Source organism: Staurois parvus, unplaced genomic scaffold (genome assembly GCF_062004578.1).
Source record: "Staurois parvus isolate SC_StPar_1 unplaced genomic scaffold, SC_StPar_1.0 ptg000670l, whole genome shotgun sequence".
NCBI lineage: Eukaryota > Metazoa > Chordata > Amphibia > Anura > Ranidae > Staurois > Staurois parvus.
Window position 1 is genome coordinate 1,382,991 of NW_028318466.1, and position 13,063 is coordinate 1,396,053.

The 13,063-nt window shown below is 41.9% G+C and overlaps 1 protein-coding gene across 1 annotated transcript in view; it reads right to left on the minus strand.

Moving 5' to 3' along the window:
- Nucleotides 1-13,063, minus strand: part of NEK11 (NIMA related kinase 11) — a 378,537-nt gene that overhangs the window by 282,903 nt on the left and 82,571 nt on the right. Inside the window, exon 3 of the mRNA XM_089652057.1 lies at nucleotides 6,236-6,401. Within this exon, the coding sequence (XP_089508183.1) occupies nucleotides 6,236-6,401 (166 nt within the window). The remainder of the gene's footprint in view (nucleotides 1-6,235; nucleotides 6,402-13,063) is intronic.

Sequence of the window (13,063 nt, forward strand, 5' to 3'; positions counted from 1 at the left end):
ACCCAGTCCTGCTTCTAATCTATTTCCTCAAAGCTCTACTCCTGTATTCCCAACAGCTCCTCCTGCCCTGCTATCTACCGCATGTCAGTACCCTGTTCCCACTCGCTGCACCTATCCTGCCTTTAACCCTGTAAAAAAGCCCTCTGTAGCAACTGCTCCCTCTCCTGTTCCATCCTCCAGTTCTTCTCTGTCTCCAGCTGCTCCATTCGTTTGCAGACCTGCGTTTACTTGCAGTGCTCCAGTAGTTAAAACCAGAAAAAAGCGAAAATTCTTTCCAACCGATACCATCCTGCCAGTATCCAAACCGGTGAACCTGCCTTCCGTGGTTCAGCTTGAAGCCTCTACTCAGCCTGAATCCTCTACTCAGCCTGATGCCTGTACTCAGGCCCCCCTGAGGGCCCGAGACCTGTCGCTCCACCTGGGGGTCCGGCGCCCGTCGCCCCGCCTGGGGGCCCGATGCCCGTCGCCCCGCCTGGGGGCCCTGTGCCCGCCGCCCCGCCCGTCGGCCCGGTGCCTGCTGCTCCGCCCGGGGCCCGCTGCTCCGCCCGGAGGCCCGGTGCCTGCTGCTCCGCCTGGTGGCTCGCTTCCTGCTGCTTCACCTGGTAATCCGATGTGCCTCTGCCTGGAGTCCTGCCCGATGTGCCTCTGCCCGGAGTCCTGCCCGATGTGCCTCTGCCCGGAGTCCTGCCCGATGTGCCTCTGCCCGGAGTCCAGCCCGGTGTGCCTCTGCCCGGAGTCCAGCCCGGTGTGCCTCTGCCCGGAGTCCAGCCCGGTGTGCCTCTGCCCGGAGTCCAGCCCGGTGTGCCTCTGCCCGGAGTCCAGCCCGGTGTGCCGCTGCCCGGAGTCCTGCCCGGTGTGCCAGTCTTTGATATCCCGCCAGTTACCAGACCCGGGCGGTGGAACATTTTGCCCAGCTAGGACTGTTTGGAGCGTCCTGAGGCCGCTCCTTGAGGGGGGGGGTACTGTCAGGAATGGACTGGCCAGCAATGGTGGGACTCACCTGCCTTTTGATCTGCAGTACCAGGGCTGGCCAGCGGGTGCTCCCAGCAATCAGAGACTCAACCTTTCAGCCAGCTAACACCTGGAACTGATGATACTGGTGTATTTAAGGGATGGCCAGACTTGCAGACTCTGCCTTGGTGTTGTGTTTGTCCTGGGCCCTGTATCTGTCCTGCATCCTGTTTCTGTTCCTTTGCTGACCCTGCCTGATCTGAACCGCTGCTGACTTCTCCTGCTCTGATCCCGGCTCGCTCCTGACCATCCCTCTGCCTGACCCTCTGTACCACGCTGCTTGCTACCTGTTCTGATCCCTGGCTTGTGACCCTGACCATCCCTCTGCCTGACCCTCTGTACTACGCTGCTTGCTACCTGCTGAACCTGGCCTGTGACCCCGACCATTCTCCGCTTGCTCCCCCTGTACCTACCTGCCCTATTGATATTGACCCGGCCTGCCTGACGACGCTTGCTTGTATGTACTGTTATCTGTGGGTGGTTGGTTTGGTTTGTTTGCACTGTATTATGTTTTAGTATTGCACTGCGTTTATGTTTGTATGGTTAGTGTTAATAAATTATATTGTTTATCACATATCTGAAGTCTGCGTTTCCCTGCATCAGTCACACACCTCTGGTCACACCTGGGAGCCCTGACAGTACTGTATCAGTGCAAAAGCCATGAGGTCAAACGAACTGCCTGGGGAGCTCAGAAACAGAGTTATAGCAAGGCACAGATCTGGGGAAGGATACAAAAAATGTCTGCTGCATTGAAGGTTCCCAAGAGCACAGTGGCCTCCTTCTCAAATGGAAGAAGTTTGGCACAACCAGGACTCTACCAAGAGCTGGTCGCCAAGCCAAACTGAGTAAACGGGGGGAAAAGGGCCTTAGTAGGTGGTGACCAAGAACCTGGTGGTCACTGACTGAGTGCCAAAAATCCTATGTGGAGATGGGCCAAAGTTCCAGAAGGACAACCATCACTGCAGCCCTCCACTGATCTGGGCTTTAGGGTAGAGTGGCTAGATGGAAGCCTCACCTCAGTCAAAAAAATAAAAAGCACATGAAAGCCCGCTTGAAGTTTGCAAAAAAGCACCCAAAGGACTTTCAGACTGTGAGGAACAAGATGCTATGGTCTCATGAAACTAAGATTGAACTATTTGGCTTGTCTGGAGGAAACCAGGTACCGCTCATCACCTGCCCAATATCATCTGCCCAATATCATCCCAACAGTGAAGCATGGTGGTGGCAGCATCATGCTGTGGGGGTGTTTTTCAGCAGCAGGGACTATGAGACTGGTCAGGGTTTAGGGAAAGCTGAATGGAGCAAAGTATAGGGATATCCTCAATGAATGTGTTCCACAGCGCTCAGGACCTCAGCATGGGCCGAAGGTTCACCTTCCAACATGACAACAATCCTAAGCACACAGCCAAGACAACACAGGAGTGGCTCAGGGACAACTCTGTGAATGCCCTAGAGTGGCCCAGCCTGAGCCTTAACTGAACCCCACTGAACATCTCTAGAGAGATCTGAAAATGGCTGCACACTGACGGTCCCCATCCAACTTGACTGAGCTTGAGAGGATTTGTAAAGAATGGCAGAAAATCCCCCAATCCAGGTGGGCAAAGCTTGCTGTGTCATACCCAAAAAGACGTGAGACTGTCATTGCTGCCAAAGGTGCTTCAACATAGTACTAATTAAAGGGTCTGAACACCTACTGTACGTAAGTACATGTGGTATTGCAGGTTTTTTTTTAAGAAATTACAGACATTTCTAAAATTCTATTTTCAGTTTGTCATTATGGGGTACTGAGTGTAGATTAATGAGGAAAATATGAAGTTAAACAACTGTAGTATCAGGCTGCAACACAACAAAATTAAAATAAAGTGAAGGGGGTCTGAATATTTTATGAATGCACTGTATGTAATGCTTAAGAGGACTGTCAGAAACTGCAAACCTAATAGAGGAAATAAGGGTCAGAGAGTGTGGACACGCTACATTTTTGACTGGGGATATGCTGCAGAAGTCAATAAGAAACTGGGAATATGTTACATGATGCTTATAGAGATCAATGGTCAGTACATTTTTATTCAGCCATATAGGCAACACAGGCGGGGGATGAACTGTGTTACTTGTATGGCTGAATAAACATGTATTGATTAAGTGACATCATCAGAGTGCGACTTCTCCTTTTTTGTTAGTGTATCTTCATTGAGCAAGGATGGGCTCCTTAGATCAGCACTTGATTGGCCTAGCATCAGTTTGGAGGCTTGGAAGACTCACTAACATTACATTTTTCTTATGCTTGTTACATACCCCTTTACAATTTCATGATACCACTATATAACAGTTCTATCTCATAGAATCTTCTGAACACAGTGGCCACAAATAATCCCATACCACCATGCATAGGCTGCAAATACGGAAAATAACAAGTGAATTCTAATACAAACATAAATGGACATCAGACATACAAATACAAGTTTTCTTAGGTGGCTACAGATCAGCTTTAAATCAAGTAAAAGTCAGAGGGGCAACAAAGTAAATAATAAAGGTAGGTATAGAAAATGAAAGGACTATTGAATTTTTATTATATCTTTAGAGATGCATTCATAGACATGCACACATATTCTATAGGTTTGCATGATTGTGTAGCTACACAAGACACACCAGGAGCCATTCCAATCTTTGGGGAACAACGGTCTTTCTGCCATAATAATGCTTCATGGTTAACAGTCCTCTCACACCTTCAATGAAAACAACCCATATCTGGTGCCCTCCGAAGGTATGCACAGATAATAGATGCTAAAGTGTTCATATAAGTGAAAATCACACTTTCACAGAGAACATTTCAGCTTTCACAAGCCGCATTAGGCTTCGCTTGACAGTGTTTCACCCCATTAAAGACCACAGAAAGTTATTATTAGTCTAAAAGACCTTGTCTGGTAGACTCACAGTAAAATAGGAGAATCAGCAGGAAGCAGATTTGCATATGTAATGGCCAAGAAAAGATTAAAACAAGAATATCAATAGTTGCAAATGTTATTTAGAAACAAGACAGGGAATTAACATTATAATGGTACATGAAATTGTCTAGCATAGCATGCAGCACATTACCTAAGCAGACAGACCTGCTTCAGGTCTATCTGCACCACCCACGCCAATTTCTACTTCAGGGTGATATAGAAGCTACCGCAGGTCTGCCCTTAGGGACGATAGCAATTTTCCTTATAGAAAACTGCCACAGATTCCTGCCAGGCATGACCTGTTGTATAGAATGTGAGCTGTCAGTACTGTAGACATCAGCAAAGCCTGTAGGGTTGAGCTAAGCAAGGGGGGGTTTGAGACTGCAGAACATACAGCTCCAGCTCTCTGTTCTGTGACACCTGTCAGAAATACGGCAGAATGGAGAACGGATGGCTCATAATTAACAAAGGGGCATGCACCCCTTTTGTTTATTAGGAGAAGCATCTACTCTGATTTTCTGATGTTTAGAAGAGTAGTGCAAGATCGTTCTTACACTACTCTTTGTTATTTACTACCAAAGTTTCTAAAACATTAACATTCACTGATAAACCCTTTAAAATGGAACAAAACCCACCAATTTCACTGTTTCCCAAAAATGTTCCATTCAAGGCATGCCCTGAATGATAACTGTTACAATTACTAATGTGCTTATATTAGCTCTCAACTGAACTGTCAACCATCAAATGGTTAATGCAATAGCTGATCACATCTGCAACACCATGGCAAATGCAGATCAAAGGCTAAGATAGCAACTTCCTTGACTGTATCAAAGGAGAACTTCAGCCATTTTTGCATGTCCCTCCTGCTCCAACCCAATAGGGGAGTTTTTGTTTTGTTTTTCATATGTACCTTTTTTTTTTGTAGAAACAGCTCAGCCCCACCCCTCCTTGATGAATGATGTGCACAGTGCTCGCTGGGCCTCCTGGGATATTCACGTCAAATATCCCAGGAGGCCTTTAGTCACTTATTCACTAAGCTGGAAGTGGGCGGGCCTAGCTACGCGTCATCGCTGAATTCGGAGGAGCAGGAGGGCATTGCAATGATGTCACAAGCAAGATGGCAGTGTGGGACCCAGTGGTGTCCTTTGTGGTCGGGGTAAGCTGAAGGACCACTTTAACAACATTAGAATGACTATAGTGCATCTTCAACTGTCAATAATATTACTACAAGTAAATATCTATACACTGAATCAGCACTTTCACAAAAAGGCATGGTTGTCACTTAATATTTAAATAATTACCGCGCTCTAATACCATCAAAAAGTGCAAACAAAAAAGTGCAAAGTGCTTATGAAATAAATAAAAATAATTAATATAAAGTGACTGATGTGAATAAATAAATAAAAAAGGTATAAAAATGAAATAAATTGATACAATGATATACTATCAAATCACTATATGTGCAATCCTCATAAAAATGTGCAAATATTCCATCTGTAAACCACAAGAGAATTAATATAATAAAAAGTCTACTGTGAAGAAAGCAGCAATACTGTCCCAAATGTAACTGTGCCAATGAGTATCCAGCCAAGACAGATATGCTCTCCTTCAGTGTGAAGATAAGGTCTTTGCAATAATGTTGTAAACCTGTGTGACTGCAGGGCTGTGAGGGATACTCCCTCCTCTGATCCACTCCTTAATCCTCTGCCTTTGTGTTCCTCGTATATCTCATGCAAAAGAGAAATAAAGAATATGGTGTCTTATCCCAGAGGTAAAAACAGCTTTAATGTGCTTCCATAATGCACTCACATGTCATATAACACATTAGCGCTTTTAGATATATCAAGATCCGCAGCTTGCAGCTAAAACAGAGCGGTGGGTGTTTATCCACACACCTTCAGTACTCGCCGTATAGTAGATAGAGTGCGCGGTGACATCACTGCCCCTCCCCAACGCGTTGCGCTACAGAGATTTCGTAGCTTCGTCCGGGGGATGAACACACAGGCATGTGCCCCCATTTTATAGGTAAGTCAAGTGGCTATCTTTGCTGCAATTCTGGAATCTGTCAGCATTAGATACTCAGCAAGTGCTGAAGCTATTAGGCGCCTTCAAAACAAGCCAACAAAGGCAGTTTCCATTTTTTCTCATCCTAATTGGTTCACATGACAGGTAAAACACTGCTGCTGAAAGTGGCAGAATTAGTGAATAATACTTTTATATATCATTATACTTCTTGGAATATATAATAAGTTCTCTCTTGGAATTATTTCACTTTTCCTTACCTCACAATACTCAGTGATGATGCAGAAACTTGCATTCTCTACAAAGCTTGAATGAAACTTGACGATGGCTGGGTGGTCTAGTTTGGAGAGTAGTTGTGCTTCCAGGTTAGCTTGAACTGTTTCATTTGGATTCAACTCACCAACAGCTATTTCTTTCAGCACCTTTCTGTAAAAACAACATTATATGTTTTCATATAAACCGGGTAACAAATGATTTGAAAGTTAAAGTCGAACTTCACCCCGAATTACATTTCGAATGGTTTGAAGTTTATAAACTGATGTCAAAGCATAGCGATAGCAAAACTGTCCCTCACTATCTTCTATGCTGCATCTTTGTGGTTGCATGTCTCTGACTGCATTCTCCATATCTTTTAGAAACCGTGGATGGCCCAGGTGTACAGTACATTGCACAGGAGTCACAGGCAATTTACATTATTTTGAAAATTGCAAGGAGAGGATTTCTTCTTTAGCAGAAGAGACTTGCAAAATACCTTCTGCTAAAAAAAAACCTATCCGTTAAAATAAAAGCTGCTAGCTATTAGAAAAAAATAAAGTTCTGCTTTAAATATATTTTTTATTTATCTGTAAAAAATTTTTTAGAATTATACACAAATTGCAGGGTAAAAAAAAAAAGAAAACCAATGCAGCCACCACATACCACCACCAAGGACTGGTAAGCTTCAAAATATTACATTTTTGTTCTTGGGTTTAGTTATACTTTAAGGAACACTGAGTTATTAAAACTGAAACAGCATATTACACCAGAAATACAATTGATTTTATGATGGCATGCCATTATTGTTAGGTACCACATTAAAATCAAAGGACATTTGAGCAGAGGTCTAGGAATTTGTATCATCCCAGAAATATAAATTGAATTAATATCACTTTCAACAGATATAGTACAGTATTTTTTTTTATGAACAAAAAGGTTTACTAAAATAAGACATACCAAGCAACAATACAGAGGTTAAATGAATAACTATTATGTAGGGACATACATAATACATTCATTGTGGACGTGTGAAGAAAATTGCTCTTTAAATAGTATAAAATGGAATTATAATTCATATATGAGATACAGTTTGGTATTGTTCCGTTATTGCTTTGAAGCAAAGGAAGAGCCAGCAGCGCGGCTTTATATAACACCCAGGGAGACTGAACAATCTTCCCAGGTGGTGAATAGCACACACTCATTTAAATATTTACAAGTCTTTTCTCATTCTAAAATAGCTCATTTGGGAAACCAGCATACAGTAAAGGTCAATAGTATAGCAAAGTAAGATAAGTCAGCTGGAAAATTGACCAAAAAAAAATGAACCAAGGCTAGGTTCACAGTTTCAGGGCTTAATAATGTACACTTTTTGCGCATATTTGCATGCATACTTACATGTATTTTTAAAGGATATTTAAAGTGTCCTAAGGCTAAATCTACTTCCACCCCCCTTTTAAGATTATTCTATCTACCCTGTAAAAGAAAAGATGTGTATACTTAACTATTCTGAGTGTGATCCAGTCCGGTCACATGATCAGCTTCCAACTCTGGCTTCTGTGTAGAGAAGAGACAACCAACATTGGCTCGCCCATAGTAAGTCTATGGGTAATGGAAGGAGCCAAAGCGAGTGACGTCAGCATGCACCGGACCGTGGCGGCCATCTTGTGGGTTAGAAACATACCATTTGGTTATATGGTGACATGCTGTTTTAATTTTTTCTTGATGTACGTTTAATACTACGTTTTAAGGCAATAAATCCTTTTGATTATACTACACTATGAGGATTTTCCTGCTTTTTGGATGATATTGTCCTGTTTGAGGATAATTCATTTTCACTGGTTTACTTCTCGCAAAATATCTGGATTATCAGTTGGGAGTTAATGCCTTGATATGGGAATCTTGAAAGGGATCCAACAGGCATTTTTCCTATATTCAACACCTGGGAATCAGCTTATTCCTCCAGAGCTAAAAGTGTCCAGGTTCGTCATTCATATTTGGAATCTGCACTGCGCTTTTTTGACCCGTACTTAATTGTGTGGTCATTTTGGTTTGGTAAGAGGCAGCATTTTCTGAGGGGTTTGTGATGGTGGACTCCCATAGTTATTTTGGAATTTTTTGGTAATTTATTTGATATTTATGTTTTATTTCAGAGACTTTTTATTTCTGCCGGACATTATTGGTCTTTTATTTTTATCCATAGCGCCGCACCCTTGTGTTTTATATGTTTATGGGTTGTTACTTGCGATACTGTGTTGGCTATTTTTTTTTGCTATTACTTTCTATGTGGCATTCAAATTAATACAGCGCAAAAGTGTCAAATTGTTAAGTCTATGTTTAATTTCATCTCTCAGGCTCTGCAGCCGCTGTCTCTGCCTCTCCTCTATACTGAAGCCGGATCTGGGGCCCGATCATGTGACCAGATCGGAGCGGCTTCAGAAAAGGTAAGAATAGACATCTTTTCTTTTACAGGCTAGAATGGGGGTGGGAGTTAAGTGGAGGTGACAGTAGATTTAGCCTTAGTTAGAATTTGAATGGAATTACACTTTAAAGTCTACTTGTATTCAGTGCATATCCAGCAAAATATTATAACTGGATTATAAGAGACACCATAAAGTGCCTTCTTTTTCCTTCCCAATCAATAACTGCCTGGATTTTACCACATGAGCTGAAAATCTAAAGCCAATATCTACTGTACGAAAGTATGTGCGTACAGTGTTTCCACCATTCCATACTTTCAGGAATATTGGAAGCCTGTATTCTCTGCTGCTCACTGTAATTCCTTCCTCCAATACCTTTGTCACTGCTCAGTTCTGTAGTGATGAAGGAGTTGGAGAATGGCACCACAATGGGTGGCAGGGGACACAAGAATCTGACATTACCAAAACTGTTGAATGCCGGAGACAGTGTCGAGGCTGCAGCCCTGGAATGGAGAGATGTAGGACACACAGGAGAGAGGAGTATGCAGCGACCTCTTTTGCAGTGAAACTTTATGGGACACTTTTTACCCCCGACAAGGTCACTTTAATTTGATTTTATTGTAAAATATTTCTAGAATATGGTGTACTCCAACCTAAAACACATATAAACCAACAATAATATGTGAACCTGCAAAAAATGGCTACTTTTATATAAACAAAACAAAACACAATTAAGTGCCTTATTGAGTAAATAAAGTCCTATAAATGTGCTTCAAATAAAAATGCTCGATCCAAGTATATCCAGATAGATTCTGTGAAAAAGCCACTCTACACTCAGGTGATTCCCCCCACCACAGACATTTAGCCAGATTGTTTGATCTCAATAAAAAAAGAGATCAATATGCGCTTGTGTGTAATTTCAAACCACACTAGTCAAGCTGTCATCAACCATCCAACTCCTCCCAGCCTGCCTTAGAAACAAGGCAGGGCATCGGGATTGATTTTTTGACCAGGCTTTCAGGTGCGGGGCCCAAATGGCCTAAAAAGCAAAGCTGCACAGTTTATAATAATACTGGATACTGGCAATTTCCTGGAAAAGATTAACTTAGCCTTTAACAAAGCAATTTCAGGAATCAACTGAAACTGGTTAGTGAACTAATAATGCTAGTTAAGAAACAATACAATAATCATCATTTATAAAGTTCCACACACCTGTGGTGGGTGCTAACACATGGATTACATCAGGCTTTGTGTACATGAAAGGTGGTAAGGAACCATAAGTAGGTGTGTCTGAGAATACCTCTCTAGTATTGCAAAAACATAAGCAAAAGAGGTTCTCAGATCACCATCTTACTTGTTCTACCACTATGCCAGGAAAAGGGTCCTGAGCAAGTAGAAGGTATTCCCTGTATGAACTTCAAGGCTTAATTTTTAATTTCCAGTTAGGTCTAGTTCATACTGTCTTTGAAGGCAGGTATTTGAGGGATGTTTTTAACATTATCAAAACATGAAGCGTTAGCGTTGCGTCGCTTCAAAATTGAAGCCTCATGTCGAGTCAGGAGGAGTTGAAGCCTTTCAACGCCTCTCATTCAAGTTTTTGGTGGCGCTCCTCAAATGCCCTTTGCACTGTGGTTGCCGCGTGTTAATACCATTAGAGTTTATTATAGGCGTTTGTGGTGAGGTTTATAACACTTGTAAAACGCTTATAAAACGCCTCAAAACCACGCACAGTGCATTTGAGGAGCATTTTTAATGCTTTTAATACGCCCATACTAACGCTCATTAAAGCGGAGCTCCACCCAAAAGGGAAAGTTGCACTTTAAGGACTGCTCCCCCGCTCCTTTGGGGGGCGGGGGGGGTACCCGAATTTGACAGGTACCTGCTCCCACTTCCGGTCCGATCACCTAGGTGGCCGGAAGCGGAAGGCGTCCTCCCTCCCTCCCTATAATCTTTTGGGACACGTGACAGGTCCCAGAAGACTACAGGACCATTCATGAAGCACAGCACTACTCGCCCATGCGCAGTGGATACCCGGCTGTGAAGCCGCAAGCTGGAATACGGGCTGGTGAAACGGGCTGCGGGAGACACACCGCAGGACCGAGGGACAGCTAAGTGGCTGTTTTTTAAAAGTCAGCAGCTACAGTTTTTGTAGCTGCTTTTATTTTTTGACAGGGTGAGTGGAACTCCACTTTAATGCCTGTCTACCGTCCATACTAACGCTATAGGGGCATTCAAGGAATGCCATGAATGAAAACTGTCACATTTGCTTGTGCTCTCAAGCAAATTGTCAAGCCATCAAATGGCCGGTGTCATAATTGATCACATGTGCAACACCAGGACAACTGAAGATCAAACAGAGCCTAAAATTGCAGCTTCCTTGGCTGTAAAGGATAGAAGAGTTTAGTTCTGCTTTAACTTCAATAAACACATCTGCATAGTACAAAATATTGTTTTCTTATGGTCACTCTTGATACAGATGTGGCAACCATTGTTTGCAGTTTTCTATTAAACTGGTATTATCATTCCAAAAATCAGGCAGCAGGTCTTTCCCCAAGTTACTTGACCCAGTTTAAAAAGAATACAATTTTAGAAGGCATGTCTGACTTTCCTGTAAAACAAACATCTTCCAGGAAGGATGGGCCCATGCTGAGAGGTAAATTATCAGATAGATATCCCTTTTACAAAGAGTCTGAAGTAGTGCCCTGATAGATGTACAATGACTCAAGCATTACATGAAGAAAGGGCAGAAAAATAACCATTAAAATAATTCTAAATAAAATATTTAAAGGTTCTCATCTTTTTCTTCCTTCCTGTCAAAAATGAACCTGTCTGAGTCATATACTTCTTTAGGTACAATTCAGTTCATGAGTACTCCTCTTTGTATTGTTCAGCTTCCTCTAATATCACTGTGACCTCCTATCAGCAGGCATATACAGCAATTTGAAGAAGTACATTGATGAAAAAGACAACATTACTAAGAAGAAAAATTCTGTAATTATATGTAACAAGTAATGTATTTTGAGCTACAGAAGTGGCTGGCGTTCCAGTTAATAAATCATTTCCTAGCAGGAAGTATGGTTTGCAATGAAGTTTATTTTAAATGTAATTCCATTAGGATCAGTTCACGGCAAATGTATTCATTATTTTATTTCATGACAATTTTCTCATAAAAAGTGCTCAGTTCATAAATATACTGTAAATATTGCAGAGGCATGAAATTGTAATTTTTTCACAAGAAATGAATATTTGAAGTATATGTAGATCCAATCACTAAATATTTCCTATCGGATTAAGTCATTTCATAGGTCATTGCAACTATCTTGAATCTGGAGTTTTTACTAAATGAATACTTAGTGATCCTGCTATCAAAACCCTTGTTCAGGCATTTCCTGTTAGGCCCTTTCACATGGGTGGACAGATTGGATCCTTCTGTCCATTGTTTTCCAAGGTCTGATCTGGATGGGGGATCTGTTCCCTGTCCGTTTAGTGGATTGGATCGGATGACAGTCAGATATAAATGGACAGGCGGTACGTTTACATCAGAACGCCCCATAGAGAACTGTGGCTGTGTTTGTGTCCGCTCTACACTAGCAGAATGGGCACGTACCTGTCATCCTCCTGCTCAGCGGGGATCAGTGGACAGATCTCCCACTGAGCAGGCAGATCTGCTAGATGGAATCCGCCAGTGTGAATGAGCCTCTATAGGGGAGCAATGCTCTATCCTGGTTGTGCTTCTACATTGCCACCCTGAGTGGAGACTACAAGTAGTTGTTTCAACACACATTACACAAGAAATGGTATATGATACACAGTCCAAACTAAATGCAATATAGTTAGGGTTTACAGCAACTTCACCTATTGAATGACTCTACTTTTCATAAAAGATTATACTATTATTATACAGAATGTATATAGCACCAACAGTTTATACAGTGCTTTACAATATAAGGGAGGCAGTACAGTTCCAATACAGTTTAATACAGAATGTTTAGGAGGAACCTGCTAATGGAGCTTACCATCGTAATTTTCTCTCCATCTCAAATGGCTCCTTTTTCTGCTATACTCAATAAGCACCCAATAGTATTTCACAACTATTACCAGGTAGAAGCTAACACAGTGATAATACGTGTAGTAAAATTTTGCGAATTATTACATATATTATCCACTTCCGGAAGATTTTACCCCTTCATGACCAGGTCATTTTTTTGCTATTCGGCAATGCGCTAGTTTAACTGGCAAATACGTGGTCATGGAATGCTGTACTCAAATTAAATTTATATAATATTCTTCCCACAAAGAAAAGCTTTCTTTTGGTGGTATTTGATCACAACTTTTTTTTTTAATTTTTATTATATAATGAAAAAAAAAAAAAACAATATTTTTTACTATCTGCTATAAAACATCCAAATATAAAAA